The sequence below is a fragment of the Enhydra lutris genome, unplaced genomic scaffold (genome assembly GCF_002288905.1).
Source record: "Enhydra lutris kenyoni isolate GAN:26980312 unplaced genomic scaffold, ASM228890v2 scaffoldscaffold26, whole genome shotgun sequence".
In the NCBI taxonomy this organism is placed as follows: domain Eukaryota; kingdom Metazoa; phylum Chordata; class Mammalia; order Carnivora; family Mustelidae; genus Enhydra; species Enhydra lutris.
This window is the reverse complement of record NW_019154110.1, coordinates 15036179-15058382: the sequence shown is the minus strand read 5'-3', so window position 1 is coordinate 15058382 and position 22204 is coordinate 15036179. Positions and strand designations below refer to the sequence as shown.

Here is a 22204-nt window from a genome sequence, read left to right as displayed (position 1 = left end):
ATGGCTGAGGAAACAGAGGCACAGAGAGGTTGACTTGCCCAAGGTTGCAGAACTAATAAGTGGCAGAGCTGGGATTTGAACCCCAGCGTTCTGGCCACAGGGCCATGCTTTGAAACACTGAATAATCATTTGTCTAGTCTTCTAGTGGAATACTACACAGCAGTGAAAATGAATTAACTAGAGCTTCATGCGTCAACACAGGGAAGTTTCAAAGTAAAATCCTTGAGTAAAAAGAACAAACTACAGGGGCACATGGTGGCTCAGTGGGTTAAAGCCTCTGCCTTCGGTTCAGGTCATGATCCCAGAGTCCTGGGATCGAGCCCCGTGTCGGGCTCTCTGCTCAGCAGGGAGCCTGCTTCCTCCTCTCTGCCTGCCTTTCTGCTTACTTGTGATCTCTGTCTGTCAGATAAATAAATACAATCTTAAAAAAAAAAAAAGTGATATATATAGTAAAAAGCCACTTACAGAATGTTTTTAAATATGCAAAATGATACCATATGTTTGTTACAGGGGCATACGTTTAGGGAAATTCATTATTTTTTAAATAGGAAGGGATAAAGCAAGTGCAGGAAGAGAGGTCCCACGGGGGTTGGAGGTGGGAGAATGGGACCCAGGGCTCAGAGGACTTCAGTCTTTGCTAAGTTTTGTGGGTTTTTTTTTTTAAAGATTTTATTTGACAGACAGAGATCACAAGTAGGCAGAGAGGCAGGCAGAGAGAGAGGAGGAAGCAGGCTCCCTGCCTAGCTGAGAGCCCGACGTGGGGGCAGGACCCTGGGATCATGACATGAGCCAAAGGCAGAGGCTTTAACCCACTGAGCCACCCAGGCGCCCCAGTCTTTGCTAAGTTTTATGTCTCAAGCTGGGTGACAGGACATTTGTTATATATTCTCTGTAATTTTTGTATGCCTAAAATATTTCATAATTTTCAAAACAAATGCCATTATAAGTTCCTCTATCGGCTGCCTGTGGCTGTAACTTTAACTCTGGATTTACTCACAGCCAAAGCAAAGAGGGAAGATAAGGTACCAAATTGGCCAAGACCACACGAGGGGCACATGTCTATGACCAGTGTCTGGGACCTTCCCAGAGAAACAGGCCTGTGTGACGTGGGAGGAAAGCAGGCAGACCCTGGAGGGGAATGAAACAACCTCGACTCTGGGCAAGACTCTCCCTCACACGTCTGCTCCTGGCTCTGGGACAAAGAGCTGTGGACACAGTGTCCAGGCAGCCAGTGTCTCTGCAGACCAAGAAGATGGAGCAGCGGCCACCCAGGGATCAGAAGGCATCCACCCTCTGCCTAACACTGCCCTCCATCACTTGGACTGCTCACATCCTGGGTCCTACCAGCTGTGTTTAAAACTTTGGTTCTTATCCTCATCATACAAAGCAAGGAGTCAAGACGTAGTGGATGGAACAAGAAACGGAGGTATAGGGTGTGTGAGTGGCTCAGTTGGTTAAGCTTCTGCCTTCAGTTCAGGTCATGGTCCTGGGATCGAGTCCCACCTTGGGCTCCCCCTGCTCTACAGAGAGCCTGCTTCTCCCTCTCCCTGCCACTCCCCCTGCTTGTGCGCTCTCACGTGCTTTGTCAAATAAATAAAATCTTTTTTAAAAATAGAGGTATAGGGTGCCTGGGTGGCTCAGTGGGTTAAAGCCTCTGCCTTCGGCTCAAGTTATGATCCCAGGGTCCTGGGATCGAGCCCCGCATTGGGCTCTCTGCTCGGCAGAGAGCCTGCTTCCCTCTCTCTCTCTCTCTCTGACTGCCTCTCTGCCTACTTGTGATCTCTGTCTGTCAAATAAATAAATAAAAAATCTTTAAAAAAATAAATAAAAATAAAAATAGAGGTATAATTTTATGTGATTGTAATACTGCAATTCATAGTAAGAAATACATATTGGTCTCTGCCCCCAGCTCCTAAAACAGAGTTCCTGAAACCTTTATAATTTCCGATAGGAGTGAAAGAAGTATCTTTTACTCTAAAAAGGTGACTCTGGGTGGGTTCCTGGATGGCTCCTGCATGAGGGCTAATCACTGGAAAATCCAAACCATAATTAGGAACTTGGAATTTTCGGCCCCATCCCTCATTCTCTTGAGAAGGAAGAAGGGGTGCAAGTAGAGTCAATGATCAATTGTGCCCGTGTGATGAAGCCTCCATAAAATCCCAAAAGTACAGGGTTCTGAGAGCTTCCAGGGTGGCGAACACATGGAACGAGGTGCCGGGAAAGTGGCGCACCCGGAGAGGGCACAGGTGCCCTTGTCCCATGCATCTCTTCCCTCTGCAAGTTCTGCTGTATTCATTATCATAGCCTTTAATAAACTGGTAAATGAGTTTCCCTGGTTTCTGTGAGCTGCTCTAGCAAATCAGCTGAACCTGAGAACAGGGTTGTTGGAACTTGCAGTCTAGAGCTGGTTGGTTACAAGTATAGGTGATAATCTGTCCTTTCCACAGGCATCTGAAGAGTGTGTGCGTGTGTATGTTGAGGAGCAGTCTTGTGGGACTGAGCCCTTAACCTGTGGGATCTGATACTATGTCTGGGTAGATAGTGCCAGAATTAAACTGCAGGCCAGCAAGCTGGTGTAGCAGACAATTGCTTGTTGTGGGGAACCCCCACCCCCTGCCCCTTTTGGTGACCAGAAGTCAAGGGTTTTACGTGAGTAGTAAAGGAAAGTCCTGGGGAGAAACACAGTAGAGAAGAACAGGGTTGTTCCCTGCATAGAAAGGAGGAAAACCGAGTTTCCCTTTTAGTGATGCTCCAAAGGTAGAGGAACCGTACCAGTTTCTTGGGTGGCCATAACAAACTGTCACAAATGGAGTGACTTCAAACAACGGTAATGTATCCTCACAGTCTGGAGGCCAGAAGTCTGAAATGAAGGTGTGGGCAGGGCTGTGCTCCCTCCGAAGGCCCTGCAGAGATTTCTGCGTTGCTTCTTGCAGCCGCTGGTGGTAGCAAACCTCTGCGCTCCTTGTCTGGTGGCGCACCTCGCCACACTCTGCCTCCGTCTCCACATGGCTGTCTTTCCTCTGTGTGTGTGTGTGTCTCTTTCCAAATCCCTCTCTCCCTCTAAGGACGCCAGTCATTGGGTTTAGGGCCGGCTCTACTCCAGCATGACCTTGTCTTCACCTGATCACATCTGCAAAGACCCTGTTGCCTAATAAGGTCACATTCACAGGCACCAGCAACTAGGACTTTGACATACCTCTTTTGGGGGTTGGGAAAGAGTACGCAGTTCAATCCCAAACAGAACCTTAGTAAGTGTTACTACACAGAGGAACTAAGGGGGTAAATGCTGCTGTGGAAGAAGAAAGAATGGAAGTTACCGAGCCATCATCTGTCCTAGCAGAAAGCCAGGAGGCGATGACAGCAGCTGAGGGTATGAAGCCATGTGCAAAGCTACTCACCAGAAGCACCAAACACAGCAAGATCTGACAATGGTTGGCCCCAGCGATGGGCTGACGAAGGGGGAGGCAGACAGCCTGTTCTGGGAAGTGTGGGGGAATTTGAGTATGGACTGGTTATCAGGTAATATTACAAAATTAGTTAATTGCCATGTTGTTAGGCTTAACAATGGTAATGGTGTTGATATAAGGAAAGGTCTTACTTTTCAGAGAAGCAGGCTGAAGCCTTGGGTGAAAGAAGTCATGTCTGGACATGCTTTAAGATACAGAAAAATATATAGATAAGCAAAATCTTCAGAAAAGATCTACATGAGCAAATAGAGCAAAATATTAGTAATGGTTAAACCTACATGATGAACATATGGAGGATCGTACCATTCTATCCTTACGAGTGTTTCCATAATCAAAATTTATTTTAATTTAAATTCAGTTGATCAACATGTAATGTATTATTTGTTTCAGGGGTACAGGTCTGTGATTTATCAGTTTTATATAATACCTAGTGCTCATTACAACACATACCCTCTCCAATGTCCATCACCCAGTTACCCCATCCCCGACTCCCCTCCCCTCCAGCAACCCTCAGCTTGTTTCCTGATTAAGAGCCTCTTACAGTTTTTGTCCTTCTCTTGTGTTGTCTTGTTTCATTTTTTCCTTTCTTCCCCTATGATCCTCTGCCTTATTTCTTAAATTCCACATATCAGTGAGATCATATGATAGTCTTTCTCTGACTGACTTATTTCACTTAGTATAATATCCTCTAGTTTCATCCACGTTGTTGCAAATGGCAAGATTTCTTTTTTTGATGGGTGCCTAATATTCCATTGTAGATATATACCACATTTTCTTCATCCATTCATCTGTTGATGGACATCTGGGCTCTTTCCATAGTTTGGCTATTGTGGACATGGCTGCTATAAGCATTTGGGTGCACGTGCCCCTTCGGATCACATTTGTTCCTTTGGGATAAATACCCAGTAGTGCAATTGCTGGGTCATAGGGTAGTTCTATTTTCAACTTTTTGAGGAACCTCTATATTATTCTCCAGAGTTACTGTAACAGCTTGCATTCCTATCCATAATCCAAATTTAAAAGTGAGAAGGTTTTCATGAGCTTGGGTGACTCAGTCGGTTAAGCATCTGCCTTCGGCTCGGGTCACAACTTCAGGGTCCTGCGATGGAGCCCCGCATTGGGCTCCCTGCTCAGCAGGGAGTCTGCTAGTCCCTCTGCTCCTCTCCCCACTCAATCTTTCTCAAATAAATAAAATCTCTTTTTCTAAAGTGAGAAGGTTTTAAGTATTTAGTAAGTCTTGGAATGTGCTTGTTTTCCCCATTTTTGCAGCTCTTCTTGGACCAAAGACCCAGAGAATAGGGTTTCTGAGGTCTTGTGGTTCAACCCCCTTACTTTACAAATGGCTAAAAAGGTTGACTGTATTTCTAAAGTCACACAGCCAACGAGTACATGAGTCGGGGCTGGATTGGGATCTCCAAGAGCCTCATCTAGTGCCCCGCTGCTCTCCATGCCATCTTCGGTCGCAGTTGTGGGCTAAAGGAGCTATTTTAAAATGTCAGTAAACAATGGAGGTACACTCGGTTCTTCCTTTTTTTTTTTTAATGGCAGACATTGCCTATGGGTCACTGAGTTCTCATATGTAAGAAATCTTGATTATACCTAAAAGCTTTATTCTCTTCAACATGACAGTAAAGTACAATCAGGTCCTTTAGATCTTAAAGGAACCCCATTGGGGGTTTGGCAACGTGCATGTCGGTTGAGCAATAAGCATGTCATCTACCTTTCATTAGCATTAATTATAATGTGAATTTCATTAGTATTATTTATTATATAATAGCAATTACAATCAATTATGTAATAGTAATACTATAATACAGTTATTAATTGTGAGTCAATAGACACAGGAACTAAGTCCTGCTGGTGAGATTTTCCTAAATTTGAGCTTCTTGGCTTTACAGGTATTTGAAATGGTTCTTTTAAGAAGCCATGCTAGGTGCATCCGTCAATAATCAAAAGGGAAGGAATAAACAGTTTCAACCTTGAGAACGTGCGGCACTGGAGGTCGGATTGCCCAGAAGGCCAGGAGAGACACGGCAGGAATGCTGCAGGACTGTGGAACATTCTGGTGCCCTCTACCTGCCTGCAGTTCAGATGACCCCTCCATCTCATCTGGCCTGTCTCCCATGGCCCTTTTGTCTTCTCTCACAAATAAAAATAGGAAAGTTAGGGATGGTGTAGGGGTGCCAAAGACAAGCTTTGCCTTCTTAGGATTTAAATTGGAAACTTTCTGGGATTAAGCTGGCTTTCTCTTGTTCTAACCTCAGGGGCCTTATGAGTGTGGCTGGACCAGGGCAACCAGGAGCCAAGGCTTGGGCACACTCACTGAGGTGACCCAGGCACTGACCACCCTTTCCCCAGCCTGGAAAGGGAAACCCTGCCTGTGCTACGGAGTCAGCTCAAGGCTGCGGGCAGCAATGGTAACACAAGCCCATCGTCCCCTGAATTATACATTTAAGGGGCTGGAAGCCTTGAGGAGCCAGAGTGACATTCATGCCAGGGCAGGGGAAAATGGTTCCAGCAGGGAGCCAGGCCGGAGGAAGGGGATGAACTCCAGGGGGGCAGGGAGGCCACGACCCTCACTGCTGAGACGGAGCAGGGCCATTTCACCTCCCCTGCCAGGGGCCAAGGGAAGCTGGCGATAAAGCCCAGGATCCAACTCTCTTTGTGCTTAATATTCAAGAGATAATGCTGAGCACACTCAGGATTTAAAGCAAGCACCCACGAGGGGGTCTGAAGAACCTGCCATCTCCTGCAGAATTCCTCAGCTCGCAGAGACTAGACCAGCCATGCTCACCTGCTGCCGTTCCTCTCCTGAGCACACAGTGCTGGGCTCTGCTCTCCTTCCCAGGCAGGCCCAGCAGCAGCAGCTCCAGGGGCATTTGCTTCTTCTTCTTCTTCTTTTTTTTTTTTTTTTTTTAAGATTGGGGCATTTGCTTCTGACTGGCATCTTTATTTTATGGAACTGTAGATGGCTTCAGAGTTTCCAAAGTTCTGCCACAACCAGCATCTTCTTTGGGTTCTGCAGCCCAAAACATACTTGGTATAGTATTATTATCCCTATGTTTAGATAAGGAAACCATTCATTTGTTCATTCATTCACTCAACAAGTCCACTTTCAAGGATCTCTTGGGCTCCAGACCCTGTGATGGAACTGAATGCTCCTCAGAAGGGTTAATGACCTGCCCAAAGCCACAGTCACACAGGGAGCAACAGCACCGGCACTGGAACCCAGTTCTTTGACTGACACCAGAGGCCAGAGCTCTTCCTCTGTAATGTTCCCCAGTGGCACCCTCAGCCTTGTATCCTCTAGCCTAGCACCCCAGGTAACCAGTGGCAGGTGCATCCCACTGTAGACTGACCAAGGTCAAATGGAGTGAAAGGGACACAGGACAGTGGGAAAGACATAACTAGATCTTTCCTTTTTTTTAGAGCGTTTATTTATTTGAGAGAGAGAGAGCATGCACAAGTGGGGAGGAGGGGCAGAGCAAGAGGGAGAAGTAGACTCCCTACTGAGTAGGGAGCCTGACATGGGTCTTGATCCCAGGACCCTGAGATCATGACCTGAGCTGAAGGCAGATGTTTAACTGACTGAGCTGCCCAGGTGCCCCAGGACATAAACAGATCTTTCTGGCTCTCCAGACCTCACTCCTATCCCACGCACCACTCCAACCCTGGCATCAACACTGCTCTTCACTGGGAGGAGAACCAGAGGGAGTTCCAGAAACTCCTGCCCCAAGGGTTGTGCAGCCCTGGCACCCAGAAACAATGTTTCTGGGGTTAGAGCCATTTTCTTCTTTCTGCTCTAGGTAGTAACCCTCTGGCTTCCCTCCATAATCGGGGGGCAGAAGGGAGAAAGAAAAGAGCAAAGTTTACCACAAGGAGGGCAAGGGGAGCAACAATAAGGAAGGAAAGAAGAAACAGAAGGAATGCCATTAAGACACTGCTTTACACACACACACACACACACACACACACATATATAAACAAAAGCAAGTTTTCCCGCGTAACCTACCAGCACTGGGTAAGCTCCAATAATAGACGAGTTCCCAGGCTGTTCTTTAGCTTTCTCCTTTGTCTTTTTGTTTTTTTGTTTGATTGATTAGCTGATTGATTGGTTTGGTGCTAGAAGGTTGGAAGAAGATAAAAGAGATCACAACTGCTGGGGGGGTTGTTGAGAAGAGAGAAGCGATTAGACAAGTAGATGGTGAAAAGGGACACAATCCTAGTTTTTTGTTTCTTCTCCTTTTTTTTTTTAAAGATTTTATTTATTTGAGAGAGAGAGTGAGAGAGAAAGCGTGCACATGAGTGGGTGAGGGGTGGGAGGGCAGAGGGAGATGGAGAAGCAGACTCCCTGCTGAGCAGGGAGCCCGAACAAGGGCCCAATCCCAGGACACCAAGATCACGACCCCAGTCGAAGGCAGACGCTTAACTGACTGAGTCTCCCAGGCGCCCCCTTCTCCATTTTAATCTAATGTACATTTGCCTTCATCCGGTGGGAAGCAACAGTTGCTGAGAGCCTTCCAGACACTGAGATCAAAGACCGACTCCGTGCCAAGAACTTTGTTCCTGCTCTTCTTTAACCCGTAGAGCACCTGGATGAGGGAGATGTCGGGACCTCTGCTTTACAGGTAAGGGAACTGAGGGTCAAGTTATTCACCAACTCCCCTAATGTCACAAGACAAGGCAATTGATCAGGGCTTCAGTCCCAGGCCTGCTGGGGGTTCTTCCACTACCCCACATTGCCTCTCTGCCCACACTGCTTCCCTGCTCCATCCTCCACAGCAAATTTGCAGATTTTGTCATTGACTGGAGAAGGTTAGGAAACACTGCCCTGGGCAGTCTCTAGGGACTCAGCAGTTAGCTCCTTCCTCTCCTACTCCCACTATGGTGCAAACACAGTCGGTTTCCCCCACAGGCCTCTGTCATTTGTCCTGTAGCCTATCAGCTCCCATCTCTACTATATTCCAGGCACCCCAGGACCTTGTCTTACTAAACCTCAGCCAGAACATTATTTTACAAGGACACTCGCCAACCTTGAAAGGGAAGGTACCCCAAGGCAAGGAAATAAATTAATGTGGTTGAGCAGCACGAGAGTGCAGCGCCACCTAGCGGTGCTGCGGCCAAATGGTCCCTGGTGGTGACATTTTCAAACAATCAATATCTCATTATTAACCATAATCACAACCTGATGTTTACTTTTGGAGAAATGTTCAGCAGCAAGGGATGCACATGCACTTTTCTGCATGTTTCAGAGGCCTGCGATCCTAAATGCCACAATGACTATTAAACAGTGTCCTGCCCATGAGCAAACAGGAGGAAGCAGAGATTGATCGTACATCTTTTTCATCTAAGCGACTCACCAAAAAACAAAGCATCCGTTGAAGCCACTGACCTTTCACTAACTGCTGGAAGGAAAATGCTTGATAAATAATAAATAGACCAGTACTGGATGTTGCTCAGAACCATCTTTTAATTAAAAGAACAGACCAACTAGATCAGGTGACTGACATTTGAGTTCTGGTCCAAGACAAGCATCATTCGAGGGTAAAACTCTACCCTAAATGTAATTTCATTGTCAGCTACCATTCTAACTAACAAAAATCATCTGCCTGGAATACATATGGATGGAGGGGGCATAGCACTCAACTTCTGCCTCCTCTGCTTTCCCCCAGCGACCTCTTCATTTGAGGGCCACAAGCAACTGTCTGGTTCACATCTCCACAGAAACTGCTCCAGCACCGGGCTCACCCAGTCACACACCCACAGGCCGCACTGAGCACTACCTTAGGAGTGACAGGGAAGCCACTTCCTGTCTTCCCCACAGGAGATGCCCTTCCTCCCCCAGACAAAGTGACCTCAACCATGTGGCTCACGGAACCTGCTCAGGCATCCATCTCCCTGAGCACCAATGAAGGCTCAAAACACATGACGAATCTCACCAATCATGCCTCCACCTTCTGGCTGTTCTGGTAGACTGGAAGAGCTCAGGAACAGAGAGACCCTGAGCGAAGTGATAATCTCACACCCCCCACCCCCAACACACATCCTCATGGTTCCTCGTCCCTGGCCCCACATTCCTGAGGCAATGCCAGCACGGGTGCTACCAGACCCACATCATGTCATGGGCCCTAGTGCCCATGAAGTCAGGAGAACTGGTGGCCCGGTTCTGAATTAGACCTGCTCAGAGCGCAGAGCCTAGAAGGATGGAAGAGGCCCCACAGCTCTTACGTGCCTGTCTGGATTCCCAAGAGTGGAGGCAGGCATCAGTGAGGGGCTCAGAGAAAATCTTATTCCACTTAAATGACTTTCTTTAAAGACAGAATGTGTGCAATGCTTTTAAATGGCAAGCCATCCTTTATTTACAGAGAATACAGTATCATTTAAAAAAAAAAAAAATCAGGGACACCTGGGTGGCTCAGTGGGTTAAAGCCTCTGCCTTTGGCTCAGGTCATGATCCCAGGGTCCTGGGATCGAGCCCTGCATCAGGCTCCCTGCTTCCTCCTCTCTCTTTGCCTGCCTCTCTGCCTACTTGTGATCTGTCAAATAAATAAAATCTTAAAAAAAAAAAAAATCACATTAGGAGAAGGAAAGGAAAAGTGAATTGGCGGAAATTGGAGGGAAAGACGAACCAAGAACGACTGTGGAGTCTGAGAAACAAACTGAGGGTTTTGGCAGGGAGGAGGGTGGCGGGGGCTGGGTGAACCCGGTAGTGGGTACTAATGAGGGCACTTTTGCATGGAGCACTGGGTGTGGTGCATAAACAATGAATCTTGGAACACTGAAAAAATAAAATTAAAAAAAAAATCAGGAATCCTCTCAGAGCACCGATTTTTCTATAATATTGCTTTCATGATCAGAGAACATGACACTAAGTATTAGACAAAATTACAAAAGGACTTGGGTTTGCCTTTTAAGGACACATGATCAAGAATAAGGCCTACTAAACAAAAGCGAAGGAAGAACTCTAAAAAACCTTGTAAATCCAGTACCACTTAAAAGAGCCTTGCCATAAGGGCGCCCAGGTGGCTCAGTCGGTTAAGTGTCTGCCTTCAGCTCACATCGTGATCCCAGGGTCATGGGATGGAGCCCTACATTGCGTCAGGCTCCCTGTTCAATGGGGAGCCTGCTTCTCCCTCTCCCCTCACCCCCTGCCCTCGGTTGAGCACTCTTGCTCTCGCTCAAATAAATAGAAATTTAAAAAAAAAAAGCCTTGCTATATAGATGATGGGAGATGAGTGACCTGTTTCCTTTGTTGGCTTTCTTTTTCCTTCTGTCCCTTAACTAAGAGCATTCATCTGCCTCAGTCCCCGACCATCCAGTTATCTCTCTACACTCCCCCTGGAGAGCTCATTCATTCTCCTGGTTCCACCCCTTAGCCCTGTGCTAGCGACCTCCTCCCGGTCTCCCAGACATCTAACTCCTCCCTCTGTCTCCCACTTGGACGATGCACCATTACCTCTCAGTATGTTGAGAACTGAAGCCCTCCTCCCAACCTTGCTGTTAGTGATGTAGGCATTCTTCTGGTCACTAAGCTTTGTAACCTTGGCATGGCTGCAGAGACCCAAGCTCTGACAGGTCTCCTCTTCCCACCCTCCCCCACCCACGCCCGCTCCAACCCCATTCTTTGCATCACATCTAGGTGAATCTTCCTTCCACACAACACTACTTTCACTATGTTACTTCCCTGCTCAGACTTCCTTATACCCAACTGAACAACTCTGGATAGTTACTGAGGTCACCATGATCTGACCCCATACTACCTGTTCAAACCTGTTTTCCACTACTCAGAGTAATAGAAGCACCTGTCACACATATTACAAGTGAGCTTTGCATTCAGTATCAACTTTCACATAACTGGAAGCCAAAGAGGCAAACATTATTCCTATTTCGTAGTCTGGCACCGTCACAGGCACAAGGGCACATGAGCGAAAACCGGCGTAACCAGAACTAGCCTCAGATCTTCAAACTTGTCTTTGCAAACTGCACTGTAACCTGGACACATCCCTTCCTTGCTTCAGTTCAGCAAACCCACACGGAGGGCCCACTCCAGAAAAGGCTCGGTTTAATGTGTCAGTAGGTACAACTAAGAATTTCTGCACCTGTTGACACTCTGAATAGAAAGAAGGTAGTCCCCTCCAGAACAGACGACAGGGGTGAGGCAGGAGCACCAACAGCAGACCAGGTGTGCCAACTAAATGACGTGCATGAGTGCAGCCCGAAGAGGCTCCGCAAGGGACTGAAGATCTGATTTGCATATCAGGTAACATTTCCAAGCATGTACCCTTTCTCTTTCCTTTTTCTTTTTTCTGTAACTTTTATGTCCAACATGTGGATTGAACTCAGGACCCTGAGATCAAGAGCCACATGCTCTACCGACTGAGCCAGCCAGCCACCACTGAGCAGGCCCCACTTGGAGGGGCAGTAAAAACAGTTTCTCAAGAATGCGGTGGCAGGGAGGGTGCTCCAGGCAGGGGAAACAGCGTGCCTACTTCAACTGCCCCCACCTTTCAAGGCTCTCCGTGCAGTATTCCTGGACTAGTCTAGATCTGGCTCCCACCCGACGCTACCATTATTTCATATCATAACTTAAAAGAATTTTTGTTCATCTTATTGTTTCAAAGTCACTCATCTTCCCAGTTAGATTTTAAGCTCCTTAACGCAAGAATGAGTTCATACTTCCATTCTCTCCAAGCATCCCTATGCTGTCGATGGCTTTTGCCTACACCAACTGTGTGAAGGGCTCTGAACTTCCCAAAAAACTTCAATTTCACTCTTTTGACCACGGAGATTCAACATGAAGAAGTCTGCTGTAAGGTCTAGTCTCTCTCCCTTCTACCAGGAAAGAGTCTGTCTGGTTTAACAAGATGGAAATGGGGGCGCCTGGGTGGCTCAATCGGTTAAGTGTCTGACTTTGGCTCCGGTCATGATCTCAGGGTCCCGGAACTGAGCCCTGGCCCGGGCTCCACGCCCAGCAGGTGTCTGCTTCTCCCACCTCCTCTCCCTCTACCCCTCTCCCTACTCCTGCCCATGTGCATGCTCTCTAATAAACAAAATCTTAAAAAAAATAAAATAAAATAAAAACCCAAGCTGGAAATGTACTGGTGAGGGTGCAGGGATACAGGCATCCCTGCATGTCGCTGGCAGGAGTGTAGAAGAGCAGCTTCTGTGGAGGACAACATCAGAATCAAAGACACGCTACTCCAGCAGTACCACAGTGACGGGTACACCCACAGCAGCACTGGCTTGTTTGCAGCCCAAGAACACATACAGCCACTTTTGTCACCCAGCACTGATCATATCACTAGGCATCCACACAAAGGATCTGAGACAATAATATTAAGTAGAAAAACGAGGTACAGGACAGTAAGCACAGTGTCGTCACGCATATGCCCAAAATATTCCCGGAAAGGAAATGGCCTCGGGGGAGAGAACTAGGTGGCTGGAGATGGGTTTTAGAAAGGAGACTGGCCTTTTACCTTTAAATTCTGAACCATGTACCTGTACAGTTTCAAAAAAAATTATGCATCAGGGACACCTCAGTGGCACAGTTGGTTAAGCATCTGAATCTTGGCTTCAGCTTGGGTCGTGATCTCAGGATCATGGGATCAAGCCCTACATCTGGCTCCATGCTCAGCACAGAGCTTGCTTCAGGTTCTCTCTCCCTCTCTCTCTGCCCCTCCGGCTCATGCTCTCTCTCTAAAATAAATAAATCAATCTTAAAAAAAAAACAAGTAGAGGCACCTGGGTGGCTCCATTGGTTAAGTGTCTGCCTTCCGCTCAGGTCATGATCCCAGAGTCCTGGGACTGAGTCCTGTGCTGGGCTCCCTGCTCAGCAGGACTGCCTCTGCTGCTCCCCCCGCCTGTGCTCTCTCGCTCTCTGTCCAATAAATAAATAAAATCTTTTAAAAATAAATAAATAAATACATACAAATTTAAAAAATACAAAGTATGTGTCAAACAACTTTCTAAAAATGTCATCATTATCATTATGGCAAAAAAAACCCTGCCTTTTAAACCCCAGAAACAGAAGGTCTAGAAAAGTTAACGAGTGATCCCCCATAACTGTTCCTCTGAGAACAGAACCGTCTCTTCCACCTGCTTAAGTCCTCCTCCCCAAGCTTGGCACTCACTGGCTGTCTATGGTTGTTGAATGGATGAATTTACTTTCCCATTTAAAAGTAAAACATTCCACAAACAAGAAGAATTGCAAAACGGTGACAGGGGTGGCAGGGAGATGCAGCATGGCCGAGAACTGCTTTTGTCTCATGTACTATTCACCTTCCACTCCCAGAGCACCGTGTGCAAGGCCGTGCCCAGGCTGAGGTGTGGGCTCTGCCCTTGGTCTGTCAGGACACAGAAGAGACTGCACACAAAGAACAGAAAAGCTACAGGAGTTCTAAAATCAGAGAATTTCTGAAGCAGCTTCTTTCTACTACCTGAAAACCACTGGTCTGATCAGAAATACAAAAGCTACACACTTAGAAGATGTCATTTATTCAGGAGAAGATATGAAAATGAAGAAAGCAGAACAGTTGGTAAGGTCTCATGAGCACATCTCCACACCAGGAGGCAGGTGGATGCCGGGGGAGAACAGCATCTAAATGAGCTGGCCCCCTCCTGGCAATCCAGTTATCTACAGATGTCCTCTGAATTCAGTCTTCGGCTGAATGTAATCACTTGTTCATTCAAATCTTGACTAAGCAGACTAGGTTCGGGCCTATGCTAATTGCCTCCAGCACTCTCAACCTCATCTATGAGATTAAAGCTATAGTTTCGACCTTTGTCTATCATCAATGATAGGTTCTCACTTTTACCACAAAGCACAAGTCAGCATGACCTCTCAAGCTGAAGAGCAATAGTTCTATAGCAAAATGTAAAGATTATCTACAGACAGAAACAGTTGGCCCAGGGCACATACCATATGCACAAGTAAAAGCCTGACGGAGCCAGAAAAGAGAAAGATACCCGAGAATCAGATATAGCCAACCCACATGTTAACACAGAAATCCAAGAAGACCTACTCAAAACGTGTCCCATTCAAACTATACTTAAAAAGGTTTCCTCATGCTATTTACAATTTTAAGGTAAATTTACTTTATAAGCAGTCAGGGAATTCTTTATTTAATACCATCCTAACATAAAAGTTCATTCAAACCATGAAACTGAGCTTATGACAACCTAGAAATAGAACTAAAAGAAGGCAAACATAATGCCTTAGAGACTGGGAAACATTTACACAGTTCAACTGTTAAAAACAGTTCAACATTCATCTAGTGAATACAGTCTGGATGTCAGTATACATGGAATACAAGTTCTTCAGGGAGGTGAGAGACCTTCTGGCTGTTCTTCAGATGTCTCCAAACGCTGATCCTGGGGAACTTCTTGAAGAGGCTGGTTTTTTTCCAATATTGTTTGAGGTTTGACACCCGTGGATTCAGATTCCCAGGAAATGTGACTACCTTCCTTTTGCTTAAAAGACCAGACATAAATACATCACACAGATGTCATTTTCACTCCACTGACTGGCTGAAGCTGTATGACTAAGCACATTCTATCATGGAATCAAAACATTAACATTAATATCCCAGGTCAAATTCTATTATAACAAGCAACACACATGATAAAAATCTCTAGAAAAACGTAATTTCAAAAGCCCTAATGCTAACTCACTTGTTCCAAGTAAAAGTCACTATCACAAAATTTTAGTTTATGTATATATACACATCTTTTTTTTTTTTTCCAGTATATTTCATCTACCAGCATTTGACCTGGTGTTCAGAAACACAGGCCAAGGTTGGAGAAGAAAAACCAAGCCTTCCTCTAACTTCTAACAAAGAGACAACTAATCCTTAAAATAATTTTAATTAAAAAATACTCACAGTCCTTGCTTCTCCTACTCTTCTCAGAATGACACCTGCTGCTAATAAAGCCTTCCCTGTTTCCACAAATAACTTCTCTTCATCAGTTTCTCCAAGTTTCTGTAGCTCAATGTACTTCTCCACAAACCTGGAATTCCAAGCAGTCACATCTGAGGTCTGCATATTGAGAGTCATCAACATGCTGTTACACAGTATAAAGCCTTCCCTTAACAAGAGTGGCTTTTTCCTCCTGGGGAATTCAACACAACTCCTCAAACTGATCATTAAATTCCTTAAAAAAACAAAAAAATTAACCCAGGACATGTTAAAATGGCTTACTGTTGACAGGTAGACTTGAAGTTTGGATTGAACAGATCAAAAGCTCTCTGACCAGATCCATAGGCTGAATAAAATTTCCTAGAAAATATAAACAACACAGTATAAATCTCCACTTATAGATCATGGCCAAGAATAAAAAAAAATTACTAAGTCAAACATAAGCTTTTTTTTTTTTTTTTTAAAGTAAGTAGTGCATGCACATGGCAAATACACCAAATATTACAAAAAGGTATCCAATGAAAAGTTAACATTCCTGCTCACCTCCACCCCAAACCCCCAGCTCCCTCCCAGGAAGCAACACTAACCATTTCCTTGTGTATCCATCCAAGAATATTCTAATATACAAGCATACATGCATCTATCATTCCCCCCCCAGCCGCATAGTTTAACTCCAAGGACAGAAGACACTACTGTACATCTTGCCTCTTCTACTTAATAGTTCTTAGAGATCATTTCAAATCATTGAACTTAGATTGTTTCCAGTCCTTTGCTCCTTTTCCAATCCTTTTGCACCTGTAGACAGTGATTAACTTTATCAGTATCTCTTAGTACACTGTGCAAAGGAGTCTGGAATAAATTCATAAAAATAGTTTTACTAGCTCAAGGTATGTGCATTTGCAATACGGCCTTCCAAACTGCCAGACGCTTCCTGAAGTGGCTGTGCCAATTTACACTCACGGCAGTAATGTAGGAGAGTGTCTATTTCCCCATAGCCGGGCCAAATTCTCTCTTCCTACTTTTTGTTCTTTGTCAATTTGACAGATGAAAAATTGTAACTCATTTTACTTTTGCCTTTTCTTATGAAATAAACTGGACATCTTCTCATATGTTTAAAAACAAACTGAATTTCCTTTTCTGTGCTCTTCCGTTTGGGGGGTTTTTTCTACTGATTTATAAGCAAACTTTATAGCAATATAATTAGCCCTTTGTCATACTTGTTACCAAATTTTTTTCCCAATATGTTGGCTGGCTTTTGATTCATCTTGTGGCACTTTTTTAGGGGGCAGAAAATTTTAATATGGCTTCTGGGTTTTATGTTATACTGACAAAGGTCTTTATCACTCAGATTATTCTTAAAATTTTCCCACGTTTTCTTCTAGTACTTTTATGCTTTGATTTTTTACATTTAGGTTTTGATATGTCTGGAACTTATTTTGTTTTTATAAGTTCTTTAAAATATTAAAAACACTGAAAGGAAGCCACAAAAATAAAGGTTCAAAAAATTATTTAAATGCAAGGTATTATTATTTTGACATTAACAGTAATAAAAAAGGGACCAGTAAAATATTCCACATTCTCCAATGAACTATCACCTAGCTCCTGCTAACCATACAGCAGAAACACAAATGATTTTTTTTTTTTTTAATTTTTTTTTTATTTTTAGAGAGGGATAGAAAGCACGAGCAGGAAATGGGGGAGAGGGAGAAAGAGAGAATCCCAAGCAGACTCCCTATGGTAAAGCCTTATGGAGGGTTCAATCCCAGGATTCTGAGATCATGACCTGAGCCAAAATGAAGAGTCAAATGCTGACCTGATTAAGACTCCTAGGCACACCCACAAATGATTTTAATACATAAATCCTGACCAAATGCGTGCACTGAGCCTACCCAGAAAAGCACTGACAAAGAAATTAATGCCCCCAAAGATCTCGTACTTCAGGAACTACCCTGAAAAATTCCAAGTAGAGCAAGAACATACTTGTTCCCCCACCTCAAGGAGTGTTGGGGGACAGGGGAGGAGATTCCTGATATGAAAGGGGTCTAGACCTCAAATGAGAATATAATGACCTCATAAATTGTTTTCTTACATCCAGAAATAGAGAAAAGAATAAGAGGACAGGGGCACCTGGGTGGCACAGTCGGCTGAGCATCTGACTCCTGGATTTGGCTCAGGTCGGGCTCAGGGTTGTGAGATCGAGATTCGCCTGGAGCTCCATGCTTAGCACAGAGTCTGCTTCTCCCTCTGCCCTTCCCCTCTGCTCTTGTGTGTATGCACACCCACTGTCTCTAAAATTAAAAAAAAAGAAAGAAAGAAATATGTATTACCCTGAACAAGGTACCACCTCTGATCTTAATATTTAAGAAAAAAGAAGCACGGGGCACCTGGGTGGCTCAGTGGGTTAAAGCCTCTGCCTTCGGCTCAGGTCATGATCCCAGGGTCCTGGGATTGAGCCCTGCATCAGGCTCTCTGCTCAGCAGGGAGCCTGCTTCCTCCACTCTCTCTGCCTGCCTCTTTGCCTACTTGTGATCTCTGTCTGTCAAATAAATAAAATCTTAAAAAAAAAAAAAAGAAAGAAAAAAAAAGAATCATACAAATTCTAGGTACTAAAAACTGACATCACTATTTGTGGGAAAGAGCTCTGCCATTAAATTCCCAGTGAGCTGACCTCCTTGAGCCTCATAGTCTTTATGAATAAAATGAAGACAATACACTGATCTTGTAGGGTTAGAGTAAGGCCAAAGTTAGAGAATGTTTTTTAAGGGCTTAGCATAGTGCTAACAGACACACAGAAACGGGTAGCTATAACTGCAGTTACCAGTCCACTGTTGGGCTCCAGATCCTATTTCCCAGAACTTGTTTCAGATTCCCTAACTTGGGAGATACACAAGACCTTCTTCACAGGGCAAGCCCTGGCTCGACTCCTAAAAAAGTCACCAGACTGCTAGCTAAATCTCTCCTCCTGAAGTTTTGCTGCCTCCTGTCCACCATGTGGCTTGGCACTCACGCTCTAATCCGATCCTCGGGGTACAAGATGTCCTGGATGGCAGCTTTGGCTTTGCCATATCGCAAGCGGGGCCTCCGGAAGACCGGCTCTCTCAGTGGGGGAAAGGCATTATATACGTCAAACCACAGGGGCTTCTCGTTCAACACCCCAGCCCGAATGAGGTCCCGAGTCCTTAAGGAAGGAAAAATAACGAAGGTCAGTCGGTTACAACAGTCTAAACCCCTGAGTCAGTCTAGTCACGGCCTGGGACATCAGTGGGATCACGGAGTCCACAAGACAGAACCGGAAGGAGGCCAGAGCGGGGTGTTCCCCACCTTACAGTTAACATATTTCCATATTCCAAACCAAACTAACAAAGCTCAGGGGTTAAGTTTTAGGTTCTATTTTTTTCTCAGGTGCGTCCCCCCCCCCCCCCCCCGCCCCATCCACGCCGCGTCGAAGAAAATACAAAGGTGGCCCACACGGGCCCATCATCATCTTCCTCCCTTCCTCCTCCTAGGGAACTCCACTCGGACAGGGGAGAGGTGCAATCTTGAAAGGGAAAGATGCGGTCAGAGAATGGGTCGTCCAGCACACCTATTCAGAGACAGGAGGGAGCACGAGAGGGCCTCCCCCGGCTCAGACTCCTGCACTCTGGAGAATGCTTCGCCCGGTTCTGACCCATCCAGAAGGAGCGTGAGCGGTCAACAGCCCCCTTCCTGAGGAGGTACCCTCAGCCCACACCGGGTACGAGCACGCACCGCGAGAAAACACTCCCCACGGTCTCCAGCCGGCTCCTCGCCATGGCTGGTGCCTCGGACACTTACGGCCGGGGGCTACCGGAAGCGGAAGCGCCAGCGGCAGGCGAAATGGGCGGAGGCTGCTGGCCGAGACGAGGATCGCGGCGCTCTCTCAGCCGCCGCAGCCGGAGAGCCAAGCCAGGCAGAAGTAAAGGATGGGCCGAACTGGCGCGGCTGTTGGCCCCAGCCAGGTTCAGACTGGAGCACTCGATAGCCGAGCCGAAAGGGAGGGAGCGGGCCAGAGCCGGGCAGAAGCAATAAATGACCGATCTAGAGGAGGGAATCACGCAGACGGTTGCTTTGCCCTCTCTGGCCTTGCGGAGCCTACTCCAGTCAAGAAGGTGGGGCAGCGCGGAGGGAAGATGATGGGGAGGAAGGAGGGAGGCGCAGCCTACGTTGGGGGAGCCAGCTAGGCCAGGACGCGTGTAAAGACAGAGATGAGAGGTCACACCGGGGCAAGGCCCGGACTGCGCCTTACCTTGTTTGGAGCCACAGACTCCGCAGAAGGAAACCGAGGCCGGGGACGGGCAGGCACTGGCCCAAGGTCACACTAGGGCCCGAGCCTCCGTCCTCCGCATCCTGCTATGCGGAGCGCCCCGGGAGTGCGTTGACCCCGGAGTGCCTCCAGCATCCGCTGCCCTCGGGATGCTGCGGGGCAACTAGTGTTTTCTCCGCGGGAGGCGTCACGGGCTCGCTCCTCTTGGAGCTGGAAAAGCGAAAGTGAACAGGACAAAATTCCGATACGGAGACTCAAAAATCTGGGGACAGTAACCTCTCAGGGTGACCTTTTGGTCCAATAATCATACTAAGAGTAGAGTACCCCAGAGAACTCAAAGCGCAATGTCCTGAGGGTAATGGTGCAAGAATGGTCATTGCAGTATTGTAGCGGGGAAGAAAATCAAATGGAGAGTTATGGTTTATATATCCTATGCAATCCTATGCATCTATTACAATGAACAACTTATGTCCCTATGCATTCACCTAGATGCACGCCCATGACTTCTAAAATGAAAAAGGACGTTGCAGAGAAACATTTTAGTGGGATCCTAACCTGTTCAAAGAATAAAGAAAACACCTTTATATGTGTTTGTGTTTGTATGGAGATAGAAACCATGTGGAAGGCACACAGGACTGTGAAGATTTGTAATCTCCAGTGAGACTGCAAGAAAAGAATATTTTTTCTTTATGTATCCCTCAGAGTTTGACGTGTAAAGAGTTTTTATTTATATTTGAGCTTTTTATTCCAATGAAATGTTTTGAATCACAGACACACAAAATAGCTTCTGGGAACCCATTATCATCTTTGTAAGCCAGAAAGAGCAGCAAGTCATCCCAGAGCCCTCCCACTCTATGGGAGGCTGGTAAGGAGGAGGGATGTAATGTTTGAGAAGCAGTTTACTGCTTGTTTATGTTATCTTGGAATCCACACACCTACTCAGAAGGTAGCTATTATTAGCCTTATTATAGATGAGAAAGGCCACAGTGGGTGAAGTAACTTGTCAGATACCTGAGTGACAGAGCCAGGCTTCCAGCACAGCCTGGGCCCTCTCTAGAACCCACAACCCTCCTTAGCTATGCCTCAAGCTGGAGATGGGTAGACCTACGAAGACAGGACAAAGCTGGCCCCAGGGGCAAGGGCCAGGGTGATCTGAGACCCAGGGCTACACTAAGAGGGCGGTTTCACTGTTGCCACAGGGCCCTGTGACAAAGGGAAGAAAGAACCCAGTTCTGGCTGCTGGGCCAAGTGTAGAGATCCAATCTCCCAGTCCTAGGAAGGTCTGGAGAGAACAAACATGCTCCCAGCTAAATATAGTCTTCCCAGCCTCATAACAAGTTTCTAATTCTGTCCCAAGTCAGAGCTAGCTGCTGGGGTGGGGGGGGCACAGACACACTTCCCCTCTCCCACTCGGGCCTGGCTCCCTAGGCCATTGCAGTGACCGCTGGTAAAGAAGTAGAAGGGTTTATTCCACGATAAGGGAGGAGAGCCAAGAATGCAAACCCTCAATAGGGGAGGAATTGCAAGGTGGGAATTTTTCCTTTAGATCTTAGGAAAGCCTAGATCGTCTGAGCCTTGAAAGTTTCCCCTCCAGCATCCTATTTAATGCCTCTGTGCCTGAGACAGGGGAATGCTGGTGGGTAGGTAGGAGGACCATGGGGATGTGGGAGCAAGATGAATGGGGAACCCCCAGCCTGCAGCAGGAAGTGTGCACCCTAGGGAGTGTTCATTCATGAAAGGGAAGAAGCTGTCAGGCAATTGAGGGCAGGCAAACTGGACGTTAGAGGCTTCTGTCTTCTCACCAGGACCTCTCAAGGCTGCAAGGGGCTGTTGTACTCATGCCACACGCTGCACCAGAAATCTGGATCATCTTGTTAAACTGTCCGACTCTCTGATGCCATAGGTAGTGTCCCGGCAATCTTACACAGAAGGAAAGAGAACTTGTAAACTCTCCAAAAGGCCATATTCCTTCTACTGCACTGCTGGACCCCTGTAGATGTGCCCCTAAACAGTCTTAACTGTCTGCGTGCCTTGCAGCAGGAGTAGAAGCCGCCGTTTGTGGGCAGCCTGAATCATAGCAGTGGGTACTTAGTGCTGGTACATGACAAGTCTGATGTCAGTTACAGCATCACTGCTGCTCTTGTGATCTGTCACCCGCTGACTGCCCCCTAGGACTGAAGCATTTTCATATTGTAGTAGTCAGCTAGGGCAGCTGTAACAAGGGATCACAGACTGGGTGGCCTCAACACCAGAAAGATATTTTCTCGCAGTTCTGGAGGCCAGAAGTCCGAGATCAGCTTGGCAAGGCTGGTTGCTGCTGAGGCCTCTCTCCTTGGCTTGTGGACGGCTGCCCTGAATCCTCACGTGGTCTTCCCTCCGTCATGTGTCCTCTTCTTGTGACACCAGTCGTGTTGGATCTGGGCCAGACCTAATGGCCTCATTTTAACTTCAGTACCTCTTTAAAGATGATCTCCAAACGTGGTCACATTCTGAGATACTGGGGGTTGGGATTTCAACGTCGGAATTTTGGAGGGACGCTG

At 46.4% G+C, this 22204-nt stretch overlaps 1 protein-coding gene across 1 annotated transcript; it reads right to left on the bottom strand.

Moving 5' to 3' along the window:
- Window positions 1-14567: 14567 nt before the first annotated feature.
- Window positions 14568-19254, bottom strand: LOC111151519 (mitochondrial ribosomal protein S23). Its single transcript, XM_022509562.1, has 5 exons — window positions 19130-19254; window positions 18390-18560; window positions 15665-15742; window positions 15347-15473; window positions 14568-14936 (listed from the first exon to the last, which is right to left on the bottom strand). Exons 1-5 carry the CDS (start codon window positions 19171-19173, stop codon window positions 14784-14786), a joined length of 573 nt encoding a protein of 190 aa, XP_022365270.1. The 5' UTR covers window positions 19174-19254; the 3' UTR covers window positions 14568-14783.
- Window positions 19255-22204: the final 2950 nt, after the last annotated feature.